The sequence below is a fragment of the Sander lucioperca genome, chromosome 21 (genome assembly GCF_008315115.2).
Source record: "Sander lucioperca isolate FBNREF2018 chromosome 21, SLUC_FBN_1.2, whole genome shotgun sequence".
Classification (NCBI taxonomy): domain Eukaryota; kingdom Metazoa; phylum Chordata; class Actinopteri; order Perciformes; family Percidae; genus Sander; species Sander lucioperca.
The window spans coordinates 21,176,404-21,203,126 of record NC_050193.1 but is presented as its reverse complement, the minus strand read 5'-3'; the positions used below and the strand labels follow the sequence as shown (position 1 = coordinate 21,203,126).

Here is a 26,723-nt window from a genome sequence, read left to right as displayed (position 1 = left end):
ATTGGTTTTGTCCTAGTCCAACTGAAATTTCCCAATTTTAAATAACTCGACAGGAGGGATATCACGATAACCGGAACACACATGAACGTTGTGTTTCTCACCGGAGCATTGTATGCAACGGACTGTCAACAAAGAATATGGCGCTGTTGTCTACTTAGCTAGCTAAACTCTACTCGACGTTACAAATGGAAGGTGAACGTTTTTTTCAGTGTTAAAGAAGGTAAATAAAGTATTTTTACACACATATCTTGTGTCCATAATGCCGTTTCATAGCTTTACCTCTCCGCTGTTTGATCAGATAGCTAGCTAATTAAGTTAGATTTTGAACACTTTTAGTTAAATGTGTAAATGTAAACGTAAACGAATTAATCGGCGTTAACTCTCTTATTCTTCATACACATGTTTAGTAAACACGTATAATTTTTTTCGGTAACTGCCAACATTTGTTTTTCGCTAGCTAGCTAACACTACAGCTAACCTACTTTCCTGTGCTAGCCACTGACATCAATAGCTGCCCCGGGCTTTATGTTGCCACAACAACACGCTAGACTCACGCTAAATATTGAGTCTAGCGGCTAGAGTCAATATTTGAAGGGCATAAAAGGAGGCCAACCGTGTAGTCCCGTTCAGTTTCGTCCTTTCGTTCACCAAACTCCATACAAAAATAAGAAGATTTAATATTGTGCCCACCGTCGCGATTAAATCCGACATCTCTAAGATCAGGAATATCTTTTATGAATAATAAGGATCTATTCTTCGATTCGGCACACATCAGGTATTACTATATCTTTGTATTATAATTCAATTTTATATATAGGCCTACGTATACTTTTGTTGTCTTTCACATCTGGAAACAACAGCGTGACAGTAGCACAAATGCAACATAATGTAGTAGAACTCGTTTTTAAAGGTTGAGGGGATTTTGCATTGACACCATCAAGCCATTGCTCTTTTCCTGGAGGATCATCTTAACACCAGCTTCTTGCTATAGCTAACAATTCAACCGTTCTCAGGTTATATGAAACTGCATATTTGTGAGGTGTTTTTAAAGATTAACATCTTCAGTATGAACCCATTGGTTGAGAGCCACAGGCAGGGTTGAGATATCAGAAAGGATTGAGAGATGGACTAACATATCATTGGTTTTTATGGCTTTTGTGGACAAAAACAGAAATCTAGAATAGCACCAGCTGCCCCCCCCATTCTGTGCTGCAGATGTGCAAGTAACCTGACCTGGTTGTTTTTCCCTCTCTTTGGCAGATCATCCGACCTGCTTGAGGCTGAACACTGAGCTGCAGTGAAGTCATGGTGCTGAAGATCTTCTTCCCGCAGTGCTGTAACCGGGCGGACAGCGGCCTGCTGGTCGGCCGCTGGATCTCCAGCCAGGACTCTGCCGTGGTGTTGGCGGTCATCCACTACCCATTCATCCCCGGACATGTCAAACAGTACATCCAGCAGGTCAGTGCAGAACAGACCTCTGTGTCCGCTCAGGTCTGTATTAGGGATACATTTAGCCCCCGTTTGTGCCTCTCGTGTATTGTTATGACATTTGAGTCGCAAAGCCAGGCATTGGATTTTCCGAAAGATAAAATACCTGGTGATATAAAAAAAAAAAACAGAAGGTTGTTTAACAAAACTCGCTGCTGTTTTGAAAGTATTTCCAGACTCCTTAAGGACTCTTTTAACCATCTGGATGACAAAAAAAAACTAAATCTTCTGCACAATAAAACCCAAGTTGCTCCTCTTTTTCCTAATCCAAACATAGATGAAATCTGGAGAGACCTTTCTTCTTGCTCAGTTTGTACAATGTGAACCAAACTGCTCCATTAAGGTACTAAAGTCAAGTCTTTATTAGTCTCTCCTCCTCCCTCACCACACTCCTCCATCTTTTTGACCCAGATGCAGGCCAAGAGTGGGGTGGAGCTGTCGGTGTTGGGCTCGTGGAGTTTACCCAAAGACGGTCAGGAGGGCATGGAGAGCTTCCTCAGAGACCTCAGCACCATCTTCCCCCAGGAACGCTGGCTCCAGATCAACCGCGAGGTGGGCAAGATGGGCTTCACCTGCCAGGTCCTCCAGCGGGATCAGAGTAAGACCCTCATACTTGATATTCACTGGCTTTACACAGTAGCACTGGAGCTCTCTGATGGCTTAGTTTAGGACTGACAAATTCTCATCACTAGTTTCAGTTTATATCTCATTGCAGAGGCTTTTTCCAATTTGACAGGATTATTATTTAATAGAGCACTACTGAGTACTGGATTTGCAGGAAACTTCCAAATTTTGAAATATTAACCATTGTTACATTGTTTCATCCATTTCATTTAGAGTTACTCAGTTTAGTGTCTGTGTCAAATACTTAAAGCTTTGGTGCGTAACTTTTTTATATTAATGAACATCCGTTACATTCAACCCATTGCCAAATGAGTTGCTACAAAGCTAATTAAGACTATCAGCTCCACACAACTCTCTCTGTATTTCTCAGTATGGCTATGTTCAGAAACTAGTGTCGTCCGGTGACTTTCCCACGCAGAAACTCAAGTGAACATAGTTACCTCTTCTGAAGAGTCCATCATGTTTTTTTAATCCTCCGTGTCCTCCTTGGCTACTAGCAACTGCATGAAGGAGGGGGGGGTGCGCGATCACAGAAGGCTTGTATCATATGGATGCACCGAGTTTAGTTGTCATTACTTAGAATTCCTCATGGGGGAGACAGAAACTACGCACTATAGCTTTAATAAACCTCAGCAGGACTTTCTGTTCACATAAAGATAGATATTGGTCAGGAGTTGATAATGAATTTAACTTGTCATGGCCAGATGGAAGAGTAGTTCAGCGAGAGACGAAAAAGAAGAATGAGAAGGTTGACGAAGGTGCTGGAGAGGCGGGAGGTGATGAAGAAGAGCAGGAGGAGGAGGAGGAGGAGAAGGTGATCTTCGTCCACTACGAGCAGAGGAAGGTGATGCTGTCACAGCTTCACCCCATCGAGAACGGAGTTCCCGACCCCATAACTGCTCCACTGTCTGAGCTGAGACAGGTACCGGACACAAAAAGTGCTGGCTTGCGTTTTAATTCCTGTTTGTTGATTTTTTTTTTTTTTTATCATGGAAGTAACATGAATAGAAGTTAAAAAATTCAGACTGACATGGCTGATCGTCTGAAGTATCTTTGAGCTCTCTATGCAGGATGCAACTTTCAGAATAAAAGACTAATAATGCAGCATACAATTAAAACTGCCAAAAGTTTGGCATCTTGTTCTATGTAAATGATCACAAATATGACAGAAAATGTACAGTGCATACAGTGCAGAGTAAAGTGCATGTGTGAAAGAGGCTCAGGTTACAGGTGGATGTAGGCCATGTGTAGCTCTAAAGGCTGATTTATGCTTCTTCGTTAAATCGATGCCGTGGGTACGTAAGAAGGTACGTGGAGATGGCTGACCCTACACCGGACCCTACACCGTAGCCTTATGTGTACCTCTAAAAAAATGTAACTACACGTTGCGGCGAAGCATGTCGCTCACTCGTGGCTTGGCAGCGTTGCATTTCCCCCCTATTTCCTGGTTCTCCTTCTCCATAAACAACATGAAATTAAGGAGAGGGATAACTTTTCCTGCTACAGATTTTCGACCGTGGTCAGAACGCACAGGGGAGACACTTTTTCTCTCACTGTACCTCTAGGGTCGGCACTCGCTCCAAAGCAAATCCCCGTCACTCTCTCACTCGCTCTACCACACACTCCCCACGTACGCACACACACACGCACACATGCCGGCCCTGTTATTCTCTTAAAGAGATCGACGCACACACCAACGCACAAGTATAAACTTCATTACACTTACGTAAGCTATGCGTGGAGCTCCGCTCTGCATGGAGCCTCCGCAGAACTATAAATCATCCTTAACATGCCCCTCCTCTCCTCTGATCCAGATGTTCCAGACGGTGGCCAACAGCCAGCCTCTGTTCTTCCTGGACAGATACGACGACGGGCCGCTGAAGTCGACACACTGGCAGACTGAGGGTCGAGAGGCCAGCATCATCGTGGAGCTGCTCAAACAGGCCTGCATACCGCTCTGCATGCTCATCGGCTGGCTGCTCTCCATATGGACCTGGATCTGCAACATCCGGTGAGAAGAGAGTAAACTTAATGGATAAGGCCGTCAATGTTTTTTATGGTTGTTATTGTCAACAAAGCCTGTAATTTGTGCTGCTTTCTGTATCTATGAATTTGATCATATATATATATATATATATATATATATATATATATATGGATAATAAAAGTCAGTGTTTCTTCTATAAACTGATACAATATTCTCTTATAGCTGTGTTAAATCCAGATGTAGTATTCAGTTTTCAGTATCAATTTTACAATAGATGATGACTAAATTGTATCATCTCAGTTCATTGAGAGTTAGATGTTATGACCCATTAGGGTGACTTGATTATGGAAAAAATCATAATCACAATTATTTTGGTCAATATTGAAATAACGATTATTTAAAACGATTACTCATTGACTTTTGGATGTTGCATTTATTGAACTTAAAGGCCCAGTGTGTATTATCATAATCTGTGTTGCCCGTTCACAAAGGTGTCCTTTTTCATGAATATTTACCACCACCATCAATTCCAAGTATTCCTTTTGGCTTGAAATTTACATTTGTATTCGCATGAACTGGGGTAGACACTCCATATTCATGCTTCATCTTGAAATATGTTAGCCGGTAAGGGACATACAGGACATACTGCTCCACCTTTCGCGTTTTCGCTGTCACATGATAAACTCACAGGTGCTGCTAATGCTGCTCCCAGCAAGTTTGAAGAAGGAAACATGGAGGACCACACATACCTAGAGTCTTCTTTTTCGCCCAGAAAAAGAAAAAGGATATTGAAAAGAGCAAGAGACCGGCGTCATCAGAAAAAAAGAGTGAAAGCTACCGTAGCTGTAATACGTACTTTGAACTGCGTGGCGCGAGAGAGAGTTGATTGCGATATATGATCTCAACGCAAGATGGGAGAAATTCCTACACATTGGACCTTTAAAAAACAGTTAAAGAAATCAACAGTGAAAACACCTTGAACTGTGAAATTTCCCTTAATACTTTTCCCGTTTAACTTTTTCAATTTCCCTTCAGAACACAAGATAAAATAAGAGTATAGTTGCAAAATGTATTGTGCAAAATAATTTGCAAGTTTTTCATGATTACATTGTTTTTGTGATTGTTAGGAGCAAAATGTGACTGATTGCACAGCCCTACGACCCATATCTGACTAGTTTCTTTACTCAGATCCAGATGCAGAGATGCTGCCCATTCCCCATCATTATTTTCATTATTGTATTTCATCTTTAGGATCTTCAGCCTTTACCCGCTGCGCTTCCTGTCCAGTAAGCTGTCCACCTGTGTCCAGCTCAGCTACAGAACCGAACACATGAGGTTGCTCAGCTCACCCAAACCAGCTGCCGGACACACGCAGTTCATGAGGTGATCGTTTGTAAAAGCAACCTAGAAAATCCCTGATGTTATGGACTTGTCTGTGCTGAAAGTGACACCACACCTGCCGTTTGTAGCCTTCATGTCTGTCTGTCTGCCTGTAGGAAAGCGAACATCGTGGTGTCGTTCCTGGTGGATGTGGCTCTCGGCATGTTGCTCATCTGGTGGCTCTACAGAGACAACCACATCACCATGTTAGCCAACACGCTGGTGCCTGCAGCAGATGTAAGTGTGTTACCAAGATCAGATGACACAAAAAATTATAATTATGTTATGGTACATTCTACCTCTCTTTTTCAAACGGTTTACAAACAGAAGAAATAACAGGATATCAAGATGATAAAATAATTAAGTCATTCTCACAGTACTCTCAAAATATAATATTAGTGGAACAAAACTATAATGTATTATCTCAAGACATCGAGATATTTAAGGGTCCAGAACTAGTGCCACCTTTGTCTTCCATGCAAAAGATGCCATACAATTTAAAGGGTGTCGTGTTGTGAATTGAAAACAAGGCATTTTCACGTTACTGCAAGATAGATTAGGTTTAGGTCAAGTAAATATTAACCTGGATACTTCACTATTAGCCTTTCACTATATAGTAGATAGATTAAAAATTATTAGCGCACAGTCTACTGACAACTGAGCAAACTACATCCTCAGACGACTTGGCTAAAAACTCCTAAAAAGTGAACCGGTGTGGTCAGATTTCTTTGTCCCACCATTTAACCTGTGTGATTCTTCCTCAGCATGTGGCTAAAGAGCTGGATGAGCTGCTGCAGTGGCTGATGGGAGCTCCTGCAGGGCTGAAGATGAACCGGGCCCTGGATCAGGTTCTGGGCCGCTTCTTCCTCTACCACATTCACCTCTGGATCAGTGAGTCGCAGCACAAAACACACTCAGGGCTTATACAGGGGTCTTAAAAAGTCTAAAAAATGTCTAAAATATCAAAATCAAAATTTTAGGCCTTAAAAAGTCTTAATATTCTGTTCTAGGTCTTAAATAATTTTTAACAGGTCTTAATTTTCCTATGTCATTGTAACGCTACCTCTAATGCTCATTGAAATGTTCCCGCAGCGCTTTAAAATGTTTTTTTAATGTTTTTATTCTGTGGTGGTGTAGTTCTTTCTGTCGCTAGTCCAAATATAATCCGCTGTATTACGACTACAAATGAGACCAACATGCAACTTATATTGCAGCCGATCTAGCCACCAGTCCTATAATGCCAATGCGGTAAATGGGTAACGGGGAATTGTTTCAGACAGTGTTTTCGGACTCTGACATCTGACTTTTTTTTTTTATGTCGTGATATAGATCTTAAATTTCATTCATAATGTTCTTAAAAAAGGTCTTACAAAGTCTTAAATCTGAAACCCTGTTAAATCTGACCATTTTAATGCTAGAAGCATAGAAACAGGACTAAAAGGCCTGCTAGTGGCCCTGCCTTTGATTTCATCATCTTTCCATCCAGGCTACATCCACCTGATGTCTCCCTTCATCGAGGGGATCCTGTGGTACGGAGGCCTGTCGGCTTGCTTGGGCCTGACCTTTGCCCTCTCGCTGCTCTCAGACATGGTCGCCCTGCTCACCTTCCACATCTACTGCTTCTACGTCTACGGAGCCAGGTGAGACCCCAACACAGGTTCCACTGCTAGTTTAGGTTTAGATTGATCACTGCTACGAAACAAAGAAGCAGGTGCTATGTGGTAAATAAAAAGAGGAGCATGTTAGTCAGTATTTTAAGAGAAGTTTTTGGTTCAAAAAGTGTTGATCCATGTAGATTTAACTTCTCTGAAGACATTTGATTAAACAAAGTTTTCGAAAGTGTGTCACTTTAAATTCATTGGAGTATTTTGACAAGTAGGGCTAGTTTGTATCTAACTGAAGGGCTAACAGAAGCAGTCCAGTGGGAAAATGTTGCAGTCCTGGTGGGGCTGTGCAATTAATCAAAATTTTTATCGCGATTACGATTTCGGCTCCTAATGATCACAAAAACAGAATAATCAAGAAAAACGATTATTTTGCACATCACGTTTTGTAAGTAAACTCTTATCTTAATCTTATCTCTTATTATCTCTTGTCTTGTGTTCTGAATGAAAAAAAAAAGTTCAAACGGGAAAAGTATGAAGGGAAATTTCAGTTCTAGGTGTTTTCACTGTTGATTTGTTTAACTTTTCCAGTTTTTTAAATTCAATAATTGCAACATCTTTCCAAAAGTCAATGAGTAATCGTGTTAAATAATTGTGATTCCAGTATTGACCAAAAATAATCGTGATAATGATTTTTTTTTTTTTTTTCTAATCAAGCAGCCCTAAGTCCTGGGCCACATTTTGTGATTTGCAAGCGCTGCTTACACACAAATGATCCAGTTTGATTGTCACTCACAAAAGGATGATACATTTGGGGTTGCATGCTCATGAATGGGTCACTTGTTGTGTGGTGTTTGTTTTCATTAGTGAAATGTCTCAAAATGAACACGAGAGGAAATTATTGCAGCTTGCAAATTTGGTGAAACAGGCCCCTGATGAACTGGGAAGATCTCACTGATCATCTGTTTCCCTTTCTTGCCTCAAGTGTGTTTTATAAGAATTGCAGTTTGTTTATTTAGTTTGTTAATTTAAGAGTTCAGTCTGAATCTGTCCGCACACATTATCTAACTTGGCTATGTGATGCTTCTACTGCTCAGAATACTAGACATACAGTATGTACTATACTATAGTAATCTTTAGTATACTGCTTTTGCAGTCAGTATTTAAGGAATACATTTAATACTAACAGGAAATGATAAAATACTGCATGTACTCCATCAGATGTCAATTAAACTGCAGTTTTGACTCTTGAACTTGAAGAGACGGCAAAATGTTTTCAGAAGATTTAATACTTTTATTTTAGTTTTATCAAGATCTTTCTACAGCCGTCTCACCACCGTCCACAATTCATGATGTGTGATGTTTTGCAGTGTTTTGCAAGTGTTTTTAGTATGCATGCTAACTTTTTTGAGTATACTTACTTTTCTTACTGTGAACACACTACATAGGACACTACATACAAAAATGCTTTTGAAAAATTGTATGTTTGATTGTATTGAATTGAGACACACTGTGGATTTGGAAGATATTCCTTTTGATTACCTGCAGGGGACATATTTTCCCAACCTTTTTCTTCCTCCAGTAGAGACATTTTCATTACAGTTTTTTTTATTGACCCGTACATTAGAGTCTTGGTTTAACCTTTCTGGGTGTCATTGTGGGGGGTTGAGTGAAGGATTGTGGAGGTGGTGGCACAAAATGATCATTACGGTGTCTTCATCTGCACCAGGAGAGTAACATTAAAGACAGGATCATCCTCTTGGGTTTCATGGCAATCTGCTCTTAGATTTTGATATTTGGGGGGGCCCTGCTGTTAATGGGAGCTATTAATCATAACAGTCAGAGCAACTTTGTCTCAAAATAAACAACAATTCTGCTCATTCAGGAATGGGCTCATGGAAACCAAAAATGGACCTATGGTTTAGGAAATGAAGCACAGAATAAACAACAGAAAAAGTGTATTTATGCAGCAGCATAACAGCTACATTCAAAAGCACACGCCATTCTTATTATCCCTTTAATTATAACTGGTACGGCAATACATAAATCATCTGAATCCGACTTGCAGAACAGGATGTTTTGTTTTACGTCACTGTTGTGTAACTGGGTCAGATGCTTATAAAAAATAATTTAGTGCCTCACGTTGTTTTCTTCAGGCTGCCTCAGTTGGTACACACTCCGTCTAAAAGGGAAGAGTAGAAGAGAAGTTTGCTCAAGATGTTTGCTTTTTCTGTACTGTTTAGGACAATATAACCATTGAGGAGAAGAGAGAGTAAAGATTATGAAGATTTAGCTGCAGGATGATCCAAAGAATTTAAACTCTTGTGATTGTGAAAGCCTAATGATAATGTTAACAGTGTCACTGGATCCATAGGAAATCAGATTACGTTTGTAATTCTACCTCCTTTTTTTTTTTTTTTAAAGACAGAAAGTTGTCGTGTTTATTTATTTTTATTTTTAGCCATGTTAGCGGTGGCAATGTTGGTCAGTCCATCACCCCACCACTTTGGTCCAAACTGAAATATTTAAACGACCATGGAGTTTTGTTCAGACATTCATGATCCCCAGAAGATGAATCCCTCTGACTTTAGTGATGCTCTGACTTTTCCTCTAGCGCCACCATGATTGGGTTGAGGGTTATATTTTTATGTAAAATATCTCAACAACTGTTAGATGGATTGTGATGAAATGTGGTTCATCATTCATGTTCCCATCAGGATGTTTTGTAATAACTTTGGTGATCCTCTGACTTTTCATCTAGCGCCATCATGAGGTCATCATGTGAATGTGTCCAATGCTTTGGTATATGAACAAATACCTGCAGAACTAATGAGATTTGCATCAGCCTCAGCTGGACTCTGTGTTGATAATTGGCTAATAATAATCAATGAACTAAGATGGTGAACATGGGAAATATTTGCCTGACAAGCCAGACCCACATCAAGATGTTGGGTCTGGGAACACACCATTGGCAGGGCTCAATCCAAGGGGCGGGATAAACAGTTGTCTTTCAAATTCCTTCTGCACGCAATAGGATAGCACTACAACCAACCAGAGCAAAACTCCAAACACATCTTCCTTTTTTAAGAATGACTTCAGTGCCGTTCTTTGTTCTTTTCTCAAAGAAAAGCTTAACTCCAACTCTTCCAGAGTCCGCTGTTCCGCTGTTCGCCAGCAGCAGTAGCCATCTTCTTTGTTTTCAAGTAGCAGGGAATTCACGCGGAACCGTCGCAACTCTGCCGTCATTATGTTAAGCCCGCCCACCGACTCTATACACGATGTGACTGGCCTGACTAGAGTTTGGTTTTTCCAGCTCGCAAGAAAAGCAGCATGCTCAAAAGCTGCCTGACTCAGAGATATAAATATAGTTTTGTCACTGTGTCCTCATGTTGTCAGTCTTCTTTTAATTTGATAATATATAATTTCGACAAAATATCGATATGTCAATATATCGTTGTCCAATGTGCAATACGATAATCAATACGCTGGGGCCAAATATCGATATTTTAATGAATAAAATAAGGCACTCTAAATAGATTTCCCTTCTCCCAGCGTCGCTACTTCATGGCTCCTCGAGGTGGCGCTCAGCACATCGGCGAGGGAAACTTGAACATAGGTTAACTAGCCGAAGAGAAAGAGGTTTTTAACGGGAAGTGCAGACAGCAGTTTAAGGAAAATAACAGATATCCCAGCCACGTTGGTCCAAAGTCTGGACACCGTTGCTCTAATGAATAAAGAGAGAAAACCTGTACTTAACCATTTCACTGGCATTTTGTATTCATAGATAGACCAATGTTGTGATAGATCATTATAGAATTGTCTAACAATATATTGATAATGGCAGGATTGCTGTATTGTGATGTTCTTGGTATGGTGAGCCATGTATGGTGCACCAATCCAATATTAAGATTGGATATCGGCCCCGATATTGACAAAATAGCTGGATCGGGGATCAGAAAAATTAACAGATCCACGGGCCTGTCCAGTTTTTTTTTTATTTTCTCCGTCGCAGCACATCCTACGTCATTCGTCAGCAGCACGTGCGTCGCATGCTGGAAGAGTTGAGTTAACCGTTAAGCAACGTGGAGCGAGCCAAAGAGTCGGCTGTGTGGAGATAGTTCACGCTTGCCACGCCAACTAGTTCATCGGCTGTTTGCTATGTCTGCAAAGTAAATGTTTCGAGGGGTGGTGGTAGTACTGCAAAGTACAATACTATACTAGTATTGTACTTTGCAGTACTACAAATAGAATGTAAAGTTTGATTACATTCTATTTTCAATTTGAATGCACAATTGTTTTTTAAATAACAAATAAATAAGAATTCAATACATTACATCTATGTTATTTTGTCTTAGTTAGGAAAGTAATGTTTAGTTAGGAAAGTCTGGTGCCTTTAGTCTCTTCCACATGGTGGGAGGAAGGTATAAGGTGGAAGGTATACAGTTTATTATTAATTCAACAACGGTATTGGATCGGTATCGGGTATCGACAGATACACAAAGCCCAGGTATCGGTATCGGGACTGAAAAAGTCGGATCGGTGCATCCCTAGTATGGTGTATTGATGGTATCGTGAGGTACCCTGTGATTCCCACCCCTAATGTTGAGGCATGTAAAGGCATGTCACCACTGTCCTGTTTGGAGATTATGAAGTACAGGTCTGGTGATATTCTATTAAATCAGGGCTGTTAAGTTGACTCTTGAGGTAGACTCACCTTTGATTCTTTTCATAGTATTAATATGGTATGTTCATATTTGAATAAAAGCTTCAGATCTGTGAGTCTGATGCGTGGTGTGATGGAATGGTAGGCTGAACGCTGGTAATAGTCTTGGATGTTTGAGAGAGGATTGGGTAAATTATGCATTTGCTCTAAAGATAGCTTGGCTCCCTCGCCCGTGGTGCATAATGAAATATTACCAACTTTTCTTGTTGCATATTTATGCCCCAGCTGCTCTTGGAATATGGACGTGTGTGTGCGATTCTTGTCTGAGTAATGTATTAAATCTTTATGCCTGGACCTAAAAATATCTCCTGCTGTGATCACAATGCAGTTTCTACTTTGAAGAGGATGAAAAAATAGCTATCGTTGTACTTCAAAATTAGCTTTAGGTAGCTTTTATATCTGCCTTTAGGAAGAATTTTGCTCGAGAAGAATGTGAACACTATTAATAACTGGTTCTAAAAAACTGATCGATATTTTTTAAGTTACAGTTAATTTGTTTTTTGTTACCAATATTTAGATAGTGTTTATCATGTGTCCCCATTTCCTAAAGTTCCTCCCCAAAGGATAACCCCCCCCCCTCTCAATATTATTCATCACAATTTAAATTAAATATGGATTGAGTACATTACAATCCAAAGACAAGACTGTACATGAAACACAATTATGTAACTTGTAACATATTCCCATTTCCTTCCAGGCCTATGTACACAGTTCTGTTTGTCTTCTTTCTTTTATTTATATGTTAAAAGTCTGGTGAGAGAACCTCCTATTTAAGTCAACAGTTTTTTGCTTTGCTATGTAATTGATTAAAGTGTGGCCTAAATGTGTGCCACAGAGGAAATGATAACAGATCCAATGTGATTATAGAGATGAATGTGTTGGAGCTGCTACCCCCGCGACCCGATACCGGATAAGCGGACGAAGATGGATGGATGGATGGATGGTGTTGGTTGGATGTTTTCTTCTCCTGCTGCTTTTTTTAAAATGTATTAGTTTCTTTGAATATGTAAGAACAGGGTGACAAACATATATAAATACTTGTATTTCTTCTGTAAATGCAACGGTTGCCAGTAAAAAGAAATGTGCTGTAAATTAAATTAATACAAATAGATGAAGTTCTGTCAACAAATATACACATCATAAGTTAGTGGGGTGCCATGTTTACATTTCTTCCATATTCGAAGAATTGATGGTGGGAAATGTGGATGGAGTTCTTTTGCATAAAATCTTAAATGGAGGTTTGGCCTTTAGCTAAATCTTCTGTTGTAATCTAACACTACTGAAACACTATTGCTGATCAATATTTACTGTCTGATCAGCCACTTGGTCAATCCCCTCAGTATTTGACTAAACTCTCATATTCTAAAAGCACCCCAACCAGTTTCTGTCACTCTCTCCTCTCCCTTTGCTGAAGCCTTTCTCCTCTATTGTCTCCCCCTATTTCTTCTGTAGTATGTACACATACCATTGTAGTATTATATACTAGTATTATTGTTTGCATGATGATGTCATCAGTTGTGTCTGTGTGTCTGTTAGGTTGTACTGCCTGAAGATCTACGGCCTCTCGTCTCTCTGGAGGCTCTTTAGAGGGAAGAAGTGGAACGTCCTGCGGCAGAGGGTGGACTCCTGCTCCTATGACATGGACCAGGTAACACAAACACACACACACACATATAATTGTCATCATAACATTAGTACAGACGTTTACTGTGAGTGTGTTCTGTGGTGTTTCAGCTCTTCATTGGGACGCTGCTGTTCACCGTCCTGCTATTCCTGCTGCCCACCACAGCGCTCTACTACCTGGTCTTCACTCTGGTAAGACGGGTCACAAGTGAAGTAGTCTCGCATTGCCAGACCTATCTCCACAGCACTGCTCCTCCACAGATACGTTCTGGGATAGGAGAAAAAAAAGCTTGTATTTCTTTAAACCAATCACACTCGTCTTGGGCACTAATCTGGACTTCTTTTGGTGAAACATTTGCAGCCCAGAAAAAGCCACCTACAATATTAGATGATGTTAACTGTTCACACAATACAGTAACGTGAGCTATTTAAATTAGCTGGATACATGGTTAAACGTAATTTGCTCTTATCAGTGTATCACCGTGTGTGCGGTCCTAAAACGTCCTAGTTAGACAGTAAATGCCGTAAACATATTCTTTTGTAAATCTTTACAATCACTCCCCGAAAGAACCAACTCATAGGGAGCGGAACATCTGATTATCTTGGAAACAAAATGTAGTTGATCCAGATTACAAGTGAAGAAACTTTAAAGGGATAGTTTGGATCTTTTGAAGTGGGGTTGTATGAGGTATTATCCATAGTCAGAGTATTACCTACGGTAGATGGCTGTCGGCACATCCCCAGAGTACTGACACGGAAGCTAAGCAATGTACTGCCGTGGACGGGGGGGGGGAGCAGCTAAACGTATTTTAGACACAAAAAGGAGCACCTAAAAAAAAAAATCAATTATAGGTTTAAATGTATGCTATATTTAACACATTTTCACCTCTTTACCTTGCCGTCAGACAGCCCTTTCCGACAGGGAACTCAAGCGTTAATCCACCAGACTCCTTTTGACAAAAACAGTCATTTCACCTCGCAGAACACTGGAGTTGCCGGTCTACCGCTGCCTCCATCGGTTTGTTTGTTTGTGTGACTGTGGTGAATTTGAACTAACCCTTTAAAACACCAAAGTCACACAAGGCAGGATTAAGAACAGGGACATCATCTTCCTGTGACAGAGCCAGAAAAAAACAGAGCCACAAGAAAGGCAACCATCGTGGATGATATCTGTACGGGTTGTTGTAAGTCGACTCACAGAAATAACAACTCTTAAATTGACATATTCCCTTGGCCAACACGATAAAGGTTAAGTTTAAGTGTTCCTACCAACCACTACCACGGCTTCTGTGTCGACTTAGAAGACAAATGAGCAATTGATCATGCTGCAGAAGTGGTTTGACACAGTGACAATGTGTCAATATTTTCTTATAACTGACGTAAACGAAAACTGACAACAGTTGCTATTTCTGTGAAGAAGCCAGATACAAACTTAACAGCCACCTTTAAAATCTGCGGGGGATGTGAGTGATGGCTATGCGTAGATTTGGGGTGGAGTAAACTCTTTAAATAAATCAGGAAAAGCTTACTTCAATTTGTTCACTTAACCACAGCAGTTTGCATTCCATTTCCAATTTTAAAAACATTTCTAGACTAGCTTAATATGCGACTCCAGCTCTAACTATTTCCATTCCGGTGTGATTGTTTTGAACGCTTGTGTGTCCCTGTGTTGTGCAGTTGCGGCTGTTGGTGGTGCTGTTCCAGGGCGTCCTCCACCTCAGTGTGGACTTCATTAACTCCTTCCCCCTGTTCGCAATGAGCCTCCGCATCACTCGGCCCTACAGACTGGCAGGTACATCACCTTTTATCATGCATCTACTTTATTTGTGTAAAACTGCTACTGTTACCTAGACTGGGTAAACCCAGCCCGATCTGCCGGCGATTTGATTTCACCCTGCAGCTCAGGCTGGAAACCTGTACGTTTTTCTGTCCTGCTTGTGTTACAAATCTGCGGGGACCAATCACAAACTGGCTTATCCACCTGGCGCGCTATTGGTGGGTTTAACACAGTGACAATAGAGAAGCGACGGCAAGCAGCTTTTTGTTTACATTCAACATGACGGCCACCGAAGCGCAGCAACCCGTTGATGCCGCTGTCGCTGCTGTTTTAAAAGATTCCAAAGGCAAGTTTTCTTTGAAAACGGAACAGAAACTTGACCAGTTCCTACAAAAGAAGGATGTGTTTGCTTTACTACCGACCGGCTTTGGTAAAAACCTAATTTACAAGCTAGCCCTGCTGGTAGCCAAAAGAATGGAGATCAGCTCAAAACCCGTATGTCACTCGGCTCGTTGGTCTGATTGGTTGAAGGACTATCCAATTGTGTACAGAGTCATTTGAACTATGCCCGTTGATCATGCCTCTTGTGCTGTAGAAAATACAGAGCAGACGTGGCTGGGTTGGCCAAATGGGTAGAGCAGGGGCACATATACTGAGAGGTTTATGCCTCGACGCAGAGGTCCAGGGTTCGAATCCGACCTGTGACAATTTCCTGCATGTCTTCCCCCTCTCTCTCCCCTTTTTCACCTAGCTGTCCTGTCAAAAATTAAAGGCGGAAAAGCCCAAAAAATAATCTTTAAAAAAAGAAATATAAAAAAATACAGAGCAGACTCCCCAGACTAATGTTCAATCTTAAAAGATTGAGCTTGGTCTGGTGATAGCCAGACTAACTGTTACCACGATGAAAGTTAAATGCAGTTAAAGTTAAATGAAATGGAATCAGAATTATTTATTCATTAATAAATTAGAACAAATGTGTTGTATTATTAAAATATAAAGCTGGATACTAACACCACAGGTTGTCACTATGAAACAGATGCACTGGTTACATTTTTTCTCATTCATTCATTTTAATTATTTATTTTATTTATTTATACTCGAGAGATCGTTGAGGGGCAGCCCTCATTTACAATGACACTGAGTTACAAAGACAAAGAAAACACTAGAAAAGGGAGCAACACCATCGTAAGAACACGGAAAGACACATAAACTTTCCGAAATGGAAAAACTATGTGATGAACAGATCTGGACATCCAGGATGTGAAAAAAATACAACTATGTAAAGCAGTTACAAGTAGAAGTCTGGACGTCCAAAATCAGATTTCTAAAATGTTCAAAAGGCGCAAGTGAGTTGATTTCAAGAAAGTGTTGAATATGTTCAGACCTACTTTGCTGCTTACAGTTTGCTTATAAAAGAGGGAAATTGAATATGTGAACACCTAATGAGTTTATTTTAAAGCCATGTGGAAGAATGATTGGACAGACAGATGGATGACAACATGATGCAGGGTATCTGCAGGTCATTTATTTTAAAAATGAAAGTGGTCATTTTATGGGTGGATGAATAGATGGATGACACAGTTGAGTCTGGACGTATCCTCAATTTGATGTGTGTTTGTGTTGTGTACTTTACAGAGGGTGTAAAGTTCAGGGTGCTGTGTGAGGAGCCTGGGACGGCCCTGCACCTGCTGATGGAGGTAAGAAGCCCCATTTTGTTTCTGTTTTAAAGATCTTTAATGTAGAAGTTGAAATGGGTATAGTTCTATCCAGCTATGGACAATGTCCAAAATCGAGTCCTTTCTCTCACATAATAAACTAAAGAGAATTATTCTCACTCATGTTCCCTGTCACCTTCACCACTGTATCCTCCTATATATTGGCATTGTTCAGTTTTCTGTGTCCCATCCAGCCCATAGACTCTCTGTGTCTATGGACTCTTCCCCACGCAGGATTAGGCTTAATTTTTGCCACTACGGACAGGAAGTGAAGCAAGATTTGAGTTCATGTAATTTTGATACAATGTATGATTTGTGCATTTGGATCAAATCAAAAAGGAATATCAGCCTTAAGCTGTTTTCTCATATGAGCTCCGGACTTTCCGTTTCACACATGTAGCACACAACAGGAGATTGTCTGTGTCAGACGCATTTTCACCAAATGCGGATTACGCCGCAGTCACGTAGCCGGTTTGTAATTTGGTCATAAACAACCGAGTCTCTTGCCGTTCTTGAACTTGTCTTGACGATTTTGGCGTTGGCCCTTGCAGACAGAAGTTCCTAAATCTTGTCGTCTCTACAGTTAAACATTTTTGTTGCCGTCTTTGAGTAAATCACCCTTCTTCTTCTTCACCCTTGGATGTTTGTAATCTTCCGGTTTCACACCAGCCACTTGATAGAAACGTTATCAACACGCCCACTAACTCGCTGTGAATACTCCGGACAACGACCTGCTCTATTCACACATGGGCTCAATCAGACATTACACAGACTTTGTACTAGGCAGCTGGCAGGATAAAGTCTTTTAATGTCTGGTCCATCTGATTCGGACATTTGCGTTTTTACATACAACTCCTCCTAGTAAAGTCATGTTTCCTTCGAGAGTCTGTCAAGTTGGCAGCTGGCAGGGTAAAGTCTGTTTAATGTCCGGTCCAAATGATTCGGACATTTGCTTTCTCACATACAGCTACTCCTGGTAATGTCTAGATACAGTATGTTCAGGGTTGCAGTGCATGTGTGAAAGGGGCTTTAGACAGTGGCTGATGTGGACGGCCTGTATTTTCTCTCTAACAGATTAAATGTTGTGTGTGTGTGAATAAATGATGTGTTTAACTTCTAGTTCCTTCACTATGATGTTTGAGCTCCAGTGTGCAGAATGACGTGTGTGCAGAGTTTGTTTTCACATTCATCTGCTGAAGGAGGAAAGTTTCTCTGAGCTGACCTTCAATCTATACAATATCTTATATTTGCATTTTCAGAGATTCAGGATTTTTTCATGAGAGAAAGTAGATGTGCCTTTGTGGAAAGCCCATATATCAGACACAAAAGAATTAGTGAAAGCACGGTCTTAAAATATGTCTGGAGGGGAATTTAAGTATTCTTGTCAGTTAGTGTTTGTGGAATGATGCTTTTATTCTGAAGGATTTGGGCCAAAAGTCGGATTGTTGTTACTGCTGGCGGGACACAAAACAAAAGTAGATTTTTTTTCCCCCCGCCATCTAAAAATATTTTCCTCCATGTCTGTTGGGGCTTTGTATTATGGAGTACTCTTTTACTGTAGTTTTACTGAAATAATACTTTTTCAACCTTTTAACCTTATGTAAGCACTTTATTATTGTCTCTTTTTCAGTATTTGGTCATATGATCATGCTCTTGTGTTTTCCTCCTCAGATTAACCCTCTGAAGTGCAGCGCAGTGGTTCAGACCTACCGCACCCCGACTTACAGCTGTTACCCCAAAGACTCGTGGGCTGCCCTGGTCAAGAAACTGTTTGTTGGGGAGCTGATTTACCCGTGGAGACACAAAACCACCAAGACTGACTGAGAGACATTGGCCAGAGATGTGAGCGAGAAAGAGAGAAAAAGAAAAAGAGAGATTAGGAAACAAAGGAAAGGGAAGGGACCGAATAAATAGTGAGATGGAAACAGACAGATAGATAGAGGGGAAAGAGGGGGAACAAGGGTGAAATTGGTACCTTAGAGTTACGCTGCTTTCATCTTAGATTGGAATAACATCAAGAAAGTGTTTGTGAAGACTGAAGCTGCCAGGTCACCACACTTTTTTTCATCCGAGCAGCTCGAGGAAGAAGAACGAAAACAAGTCAGTGTTTAAGAGTGCAGCGAACATGGCAATGTCAGCCACAAACCCAAAAACCAGCAAATAGTCCCGTCCTGTTTTTGTTGTAAAAACTGTGATTGTAAAATGCCTTTCAGCACATGATAAATTCTTTTATTTGTATTAATGATATTAAGGACTTGACATCAGCTGTTGTCTTTTGTTGTTGAGGTCAAAAATTAAATTAAATATGAGAACTTAATCTCCAGTAATGAACTTATATGCACCGTGTATCCCACAAGGAAACTAAACTAAAGGACCAAAACAATTTGTTCATGTGTGTTTGAATGTAGGACACAAAGATCCCACATTATCAAATAAGATTTAAAGACCATCTGACTTTGTTTGCCCCCCCCCCCCCCCCCTACATGTCGGTGAAATCACCATTTGTATGACCAGCAAACATACTCGAGTCAGTTCACTGTAGTTCACTCACTGGACATCTAAGCTCTCAGCTCAGTGTAATCCCCCATGAAACACTTTACAGACAGGTGCGTATTCTCTGTCACTGACGCTGCTGTTCCACTGGCTTAAATCACACACCGCAACACCCAAAATATTGTCCGTTGCCCCCCCCCCCCCCCCCTGGAGGCTAAATTGCCGTCAGACTGATGGATTCCGAGATTGCTAGTTTGTTATTGGTTCCATCCAATACATTGGACAAATGAGCTTCTAGAGGGATTCCATAATGTTAGTCATGTTACAGAGAGACTATGTAACTTGCTGAATACTAAAACATAGCCCAATAGTAGCTCAAGTAAAAAAGACTCATCAAATCAGTGAATCGACTCAGTATTTAGCGTGACAATTCATACAAATCTTAACTCTTAAAAATGGCAGAATTCCAATTAGAAATCAGGTATTTATGTATACTATTAACTGCACTGATCATGTAGATAGTTGTAATCTTTTAGATTTTATATTATTAAATTATTAGCAAGAGTCTGCTTCTAATCACACTAACTGGACAAACAGATTTTTTTTTACTACTTTTTAATACTGTGTGTTTTGATCGTTTAAAAAAAAAATCTAATTAAATTGATTTCAGGTTCATTTGTTGCCATATTTCCTCCAAACACTGGAACTATTTGCCTCTGTCAGGTGAGTTACAGAGGGAGATGAACAGTCATGCCATACTGTTCTGGTATCAAGCAAATCCTTGTGTGATTCTGCTCTGGGTCAAATTGTCAGCATTTGTCCTTTTTTTTTATGTGCCTGTTCATGTCATTTTTAATAACATTTTCTTTCATTCTTAGTAACAATCAATATGAACCAGCTCTGATTAAAAGAAACAATCCAGCAGTTTGGGAATTTGGTTGTCGTCTGTCTTGCTTAGCACAACCTGCAGGTGAACTACACGAGACCGCTTTGGAGCAGTTGGAAGGTGTATTCTTTTCACTTTTGATAGTGCTGAGCTAGCAATTTCCCACTGCTTCCAGTCTTTGTGCTAAACATGTCATGGCCAATCTCTATACGGGACACAGGAAGATGAAGCTGATGTCATTTCATGGTTAGGCAGCAAGATAACAAATTTCCCAAATTTTCAGACTGAATATTTAATATGAATTATTGCTGTTACTGTTTTTCTTTCACCTAACTCTTTACACCCTCTTTAGCGTCCTTAGCAACAATTTGTTGTTTTTAACAGTTAAACTGTTTAATTTAGTTCTTATGTTTTTCACCTTTTTATTTTAGAATCTCCTATTGATCTGTACTAAATGTTCCATTGCCATTTAATAAAATTCATGCTGTATACTGGTGGTTTCTCTTCTTTTCAAATGAGGCTTATCTGTTCATACACAGCTAATAAAATAGTTGTAATAGAAATCATGATCTTACATGATTTAGTCTAATCTGTTATGTCAATAAGAGACAGAACCCAGAGCCACTCCATTATTAATTAATTCCAAACAGTATTTATGTGCTTTGATTTAATGGAATTTATTTTCACAGCACTGAACCATATACAATACGTGCTGCTGCAGCCTGCATCTTTCCAGTTTTACAGTAATCCTGTGACTAGTCTTGTCTTTCATATTCACATTATTATATGAGTAAGGGTTTTCAGACAGTCATACATATGGAAGAAACTAGTTCCTGCAAGGTATGATGATGAAAACAATTACTATGCATTATAAGGTTGAAGGTGGAGGCATTTTTTTTAGATTGTAATGTACTTATTCTCATAATGGCCCAAAAAGCAATTAAGGGGAAAACACTACACTTTTAACAACCAGTCTGATGCTTTTCAGAATAAAAGCATTTCGCTATAGCCATAATTTGCACAGCCTGTGCTGTGTCAGGTTCTCTTAAAATGTGTGTGTATGATGTTGTTTAACTCAACTTTTCAGATTCAGGATCACAGGTACTCTGTGAAGGAATCAATTAACTAATTATTCATTTTGTGCCACACATTTCAGGTTTTAATTTGAGATAAAAAGTTTAAATTTGAGTCATTTTGTGATTGTGGGAGGCCTGTTTCTTTCATTAGTTAACTTGTTAATTGCTTTCTTAATATGATTGGTATTTAATTAATTAAAGATAGATAATTAATTAATTAAATACCAGATACACATATAGTTATTTCCTTTTAGAGGCTTAAAAAGTAAATCTCCCATGTTGCTTTACATTTGAGATCACAAATTCTACTACTGGAGTATGGTAACATTTTATGCGTTGTAACTGCAACTTTTAACCCAATCAATCAATCAATCAATCAATCAATCAATGCTGATTTTCAACAGCATGTACCACTAGTGAGCCTCAAATGCATTAAAGGGGAAAGTATGATATATTTCCAAGCAGTTACCACTCTGAGTGTGCTTTACTCATCATGGTATCATTAATGATCTAATTCAAGCTGTTGCTGCCAATACAAGTCTGTATGCTTCATTCAATGTGTGTGTCCGTGTGTGTGTGTGTGTGTGTGTGTGTGTAGGTGTTCATCCTCGGTAGATTGTTCTGGCAAAGCTAAAGAGAAGTGAGTCATGATGTTATGAAAACAGATTTGACACAGATAGCATCAAACACGCACTCAGCCTACTATTGTACATCATATTTCATAATTTCAGTTACCATGCAGTCAAGCCGCATTCAAAACACAGGCTGAGTCAGGCTGAAAGAAATCAGATTTTTTTTTCTCTCATGAATGTGACTAATGTGATCTGCTTTAAGGTTGTTTTAACAGAGAAAATGACACTAAATCTAACATGGTCATTCGTATTAGTCACCAGAATACAAATGTTTGTGCCAAAACAAAACCTGAATTTTAAAGGAACAGTCCAACATTTTAGGAAATACTGTTCTGGTGAATCAGATGAAAGGGTTATATCATTTTAATATCTTTAATATCAGTTTAACTTCACTCCCCATTGGCATTTGACAATTCTTATTCTGATTGTTGGCAATGGTGGACAAAGTATTCAGATATTTTACTTAAATAGAAGTAGTAATACCATAGTGTAAAACAACTGCATTCAAAATATGAATGCAGAATGGCAAATTTCAGAATCATATTACTGGATTACAATAAGTGATGCACTAATGTGTAGGCTGCCTCACATCTTATAGCCTTTGTAAGTCTATTCTATTCTATGTTATATTGCTGTGATATACTTGTATGCTATATTGTTGTACTACTATGTTATGTTACACTATATATTATGTAATTGTATACTATATTACTACACTTCAGTTTCATAATTTAATCATATATTATCCTGGTGCACACTGTTAATAGACATGTTGACTCCGCTTAACCACACCACTGTCAGTTTACCATGTCATTTTGTCTCCAAATACTCTTAGTTTCTATTTTTGTTCTATTCTTATTTAAGTTTATGCTACCTTTTATTATTTATTTATTTATTTCTGGTACTTTCTACTTATCTGTATGTATTCCTGGGGTTTTTGTTGTACGGCTGCAAAAACCGAAATTCACCGCTGGGTGTATCACATCTTAATTTAAACAGATGTGATGTTCTTTTATTTACTGTAAGAACGCACACAAGATCTCCCAAAATACCCCAAAATTGTGTCTTTGATTTGGCTGAAGGTCCTCAGCCAAATCAACCCCATTGTCAAAATTTCACTTGGCATTTCAGAGCTTTGATTTAATCATGTTTTATCCACAATTGCCATTGTTCTGTACGTATTCAGTAAGAAATGAAGCATCTTTGTTGTCCTCGCCATCTGCGTGTTGTTGACAGCAGACTTTGATGAACGTTTTGCTTAGCCAATGTATTCAACCCCGCGTAAATCACCGCGGAGTCAGCGTCCAATCATAAGAGTAGAAAGGCGGGGCTTGGAGCGAGAGGGCGGGAACCAGAAAGAGGAGACGGCAACGCACTGTGGCGAGCAGCCGATCTGTCAGCAGCGCATTTAGTGTTGTTGTGCAGTACTGAGGAGCCACAGCTGTGATTATGATTGAATATAATGGAGAAAAATGGACAAATCACGAACTGAGATTACTGACTACACCTACAGAGATTTGGACTGGACGTAAAAATGCCACAGGCGTTTGATCCCACTGCAGATATCGGTGTTTTCTGGATTTAACGCAGTAAAGTTACGGGGATCTTTGTCATCCCGGACTAAAGAAAGACAAGGGGGCCTGAAACTACACAGACGTCGGTTGAAGTTGAGCTACGGGCTGCGCTAGCTACGTTAGCATTTAGCTTGGTGTGAACAGTCTTTCTTTATTCAGTGGGAAGTAGGCTTGTAAAGGGCAACGTTAAATGTGTAGCGTAACGCATAACCAGTGACAGTGTGTTTTAATAACTATCGTGTCTGGTGATGACTGCTTTGACAACGTTAGCAGCCGTGCTAATAGCTAAGCTAGCTGGCTAGATCTTCGGCAGGGCTAGCTTGTTGTTCCCCTGCTAACTTAGCTTCACTTAAATGGGAACAAAAAGACAGACTCCAGTTTAGGTAGTTTGTTTGCTTACTAGAAAACCTATCTCAGCAGTAATATCTGCTCATAAAATTTGCAAAATGGCATATTATAATTACAATTCCAGACAATAAGCATGTTTGTCTTCCCTGCATAGACTTTTGCCACCAAGCCTACAAGAGTCCGGATACAGCTTTATGTACACTTTGATTACATGTGCTTTTACTTTAAAATATATGTTAATCTGTTACTAAAATAATGTCTTTTTGGCTCAAGAAGGAACTTTAGTGTCAGATTGTGGTTATTTATAAACAGCCAGTTATCAGTTTGAAAGACAGTACCAGTTGTTTACATTACATAAAGTTTTCTTCCCCCACCACCTATGACCAAACTATTATTTTTGTCACCGTTACTTTTACCAATAAGGATGATTCAAGCAGGTCATTTCTGTTGACTGGCCCTTTTTTAGTCTGAAAATTGCAAGACTGTTAACAGGCAAAACAAGGACTTTAAGCTCGTGGACCCCCATTCAGTAAGTTAATAGCATAACAAGCCTTTGTTTTGGTTCAACTGAGTGGAATAACACACAAGGGGGTTACCCAACCTTGTGTCCACGGGGGCAGTTTACAGTCACTCAACTTCAGCCCCTGGGCTCAGATGTGAATACGATGGGCAGCCAGGGCAGCCCAGTGAAAAGTTACGACTACCTGCTCAAGTTCCTCCTGGTCGGAGACAGCGATGTGGGAAAAGGAGAGATCCTGGACAGTCTGCAGGATGGATCAGCCGAGTCCCCGTACGCTTACAGTAGTGGTGAGTCACTTTTCTCTCAGCTGATTGGGCACTGCTGATTTATTATTGTCCTCTTATGATGATGATGAGCTCCTCGTGTTATGTCATGCTTTCTCATCAGAAAAGTCTTGAACATACTAGCTGCGCATTTTTGCTGTGTGGACTGTTCTCTATCACTCTGGACTGTGGAGAATATACAATGAGCTCTCTGACGCTCATAATAACAGAGCATTGACATCGAAGTGAGTCAGACTGTTTGTGCATTGTTGTTGAATTTCACTCGCTAAACAATAGTTTTCATGACCTCTTCTTAGTCTGATAACCAGACAATAGATTTCCAGGCCTAGTGAACACAAATCAACATCCTCTCTAGTATGACGGTTCCTCTTTTTTTTCCTTAACAGCGTCAGTGGTTTCCAACTGTAAACATTAAAAATAAAGGAAGCTATATGCTTTGGTACTTGTGTATATATACTGTACATACATGTATTTGAGTTGATTGGACGCTGCTTAGCCATTGCTGCAAGTATGCTGCCCAGACCTATAAAAATCTACTGTAGGTTTGATTGGAACATTACTGAGACTAATTGAATTAGATTACAGAATTAGAGTCTAAGTCATCTGTATTTGTTACTTTAGAGTAGGTACACTTAGGAACACAAGCTTGTTTATCTCCATCCACCATGCTGTGAAGGGGAAGGCCGATGGAGCTGTGCCCAGTCAGATGATTCCTCCCCTGGTGCAGGAGCTCAGATCACCTGGCTCTCTCAAAGCTGCTGCTCTGGGGCTGACAGCCACTATCTGATCACCGCCTGCTGCTGCAGTAAGCTGGTGGTCTGTGGCTGCTGTACACACATACTCACACACTCCCATCAAAGGAAGCCCTGAAGAAGAGCAGACTTCATATAGGGTAGGAAAATGAAAGAAAGTTCTTAAAGGACCACAACAGTGTTTTTGTACTACAAATCATACGCATGTTACCATTTTTCAATAGTGGTTTCGATTTTATTTCATGGTATGATAGTGACTTTTCTATACCTTTTTTATTTTTTTAAATTTTTTTTTTATTATAATAAAAGCCTTATTTATTACATGGCTTGGTCATTATAAATACCACATTACTCCTGCTCCTATAGACGCGTGTGCCTGAAGCCAACAATAAAAGCAGACATGACGGTAACTGTGATGGATTACCTCGACTCAGGCAACTCTTAATATATCTGCAAATGAATTTTAATAGTAAACTGGAATGAGATGAACTAATGGGAGCATTGAAGGCAGGAAATGCACAATTTAAAAGCATTAACATGCTATAGTATGCTTTGGAAAATAGTGAGCAGTAATAATGCATACTTTTTGTGAATTGGCTTAACCATGCAAAAACTCTGTCGTGGTCCTTAGAGATGTGGTGATAAATCCTGTATCACCGGAATCACTCTGGGGATGCTAATAGGTTGTAATGAGGTGCACAGCAGGACAGAAAGGAAGAGAGTACATCCATCACATGCATTAGACTCCCATCTCCACTTTAAAGCACTTATAGTGGAATATAAGATGCTCAGTTACTTATTTACTCAAGGTAAAATGTGCATGTGAAGTGCATTTGTTAACATATTTGCTCGAGCAAACAGTCCTCACCAGAGATGCTTTCATAGTTTCCCTGAGTAGTTATTCAGATTAAAAGAAAAATCAGCTCCTCCTCTCAAGATGACAGCAACTGTTCATAAAATATACATCAGTCAGCAGAATGAGCCCTTTCACCAGTACTTATCTAATGAATTCTGCTAAAGGGTGATGCCGCCTGTTGGCATTTGGCAGCAGTGTGAAGACCTTCCCAGATACGTGTTTTCAGACAACCACATTAACTGAAGGCCAAACTGTTTCGGTGATTTAGAGAGGGAGGTCACCATTATAATTAAGTAATAATGACTCGATCAATAGAGTCGACGAGGGTTTCATCGAGTTTGATGCCTTGTGGTTTTTTTAAACACAGAGCCCAAGGAGAAC

General features: G+C 39.8%; 2 protein-coding genes and 1 long non-coding RNA gene across 3 annotated transcripts in view; 2 read left to right on the top strand and 1 right to left on the bottom strand.

Annotated features, from left to right (window-relative positions):
* The first annotated feature begins 40 nt into the window (after positions 1 to 40).
* Positions 41 to 20,791, top strand: pigq (phosphatidylinositol glycan anchor biosynthesis, class Q). Its single transcript, XM_035996544.1, has 14 exons — positions 41 to 220; positions 1,261 to 1,458; positions 1,900 to 2,086; positions 2,817 to 3,034; positions 3,927 to 4,123; positions 5,351 to 5,482; positions 5,596 to 5,716; positions 6,244 to 6,370; positions 6,966 to 7,119; positions 13,343 to 13,454; positions 13,541 to 13,621; positions 15,107 to 15,221; positions 16,842 to 16,903; positions 18,593 to 20,791. The coding sequence occupies exons 2-14, from the start codon at positions 1,306 to 1,308 to the stop codon at positions 18,743 to 18,745; spliced, it is 1,812 nt and encodes a 603-aa protein (XP_035852437.1). The 5' UTR covers positions 41 to 220; positions 1,261 to 1,305; the 3' UTR covers positions 18,746 to 20,791.
* On the bottom strand, positions 9,030 to 24,699 carry LOC116063801. The gene is made up of 3 exons (XR_004108371.2): positions 24,635 to 24,699; positions 13,509 to 13,676; positions 9,030 to 9,265 (listed from the first exon to the last, which is right to left on the bottom strand). It is a non-coding gene; the product is annotated as an uncharacterized LOC116063801 (long non-coding RNA).
* The window catches only part of LOC116063781 (ras-related protein Rab-40C), a 19,432-nt gene continuing 16,071 nt past the window's right edge, over positions 23,363 to 26,723 (top strand). The window contains exon 1 of the mRNA XM_031318747.2: positions 23,363 to 24,737. Within this exon, the coding sequence (XP_031174607.1) occupies positions 24,596 to 24,737 (142 nt within the window). The 5' untranslated portion in view covers positions 23,363 to 24,595. The remainder of the gene's footprint in view (positions 24,738 to 26,723) is intronic.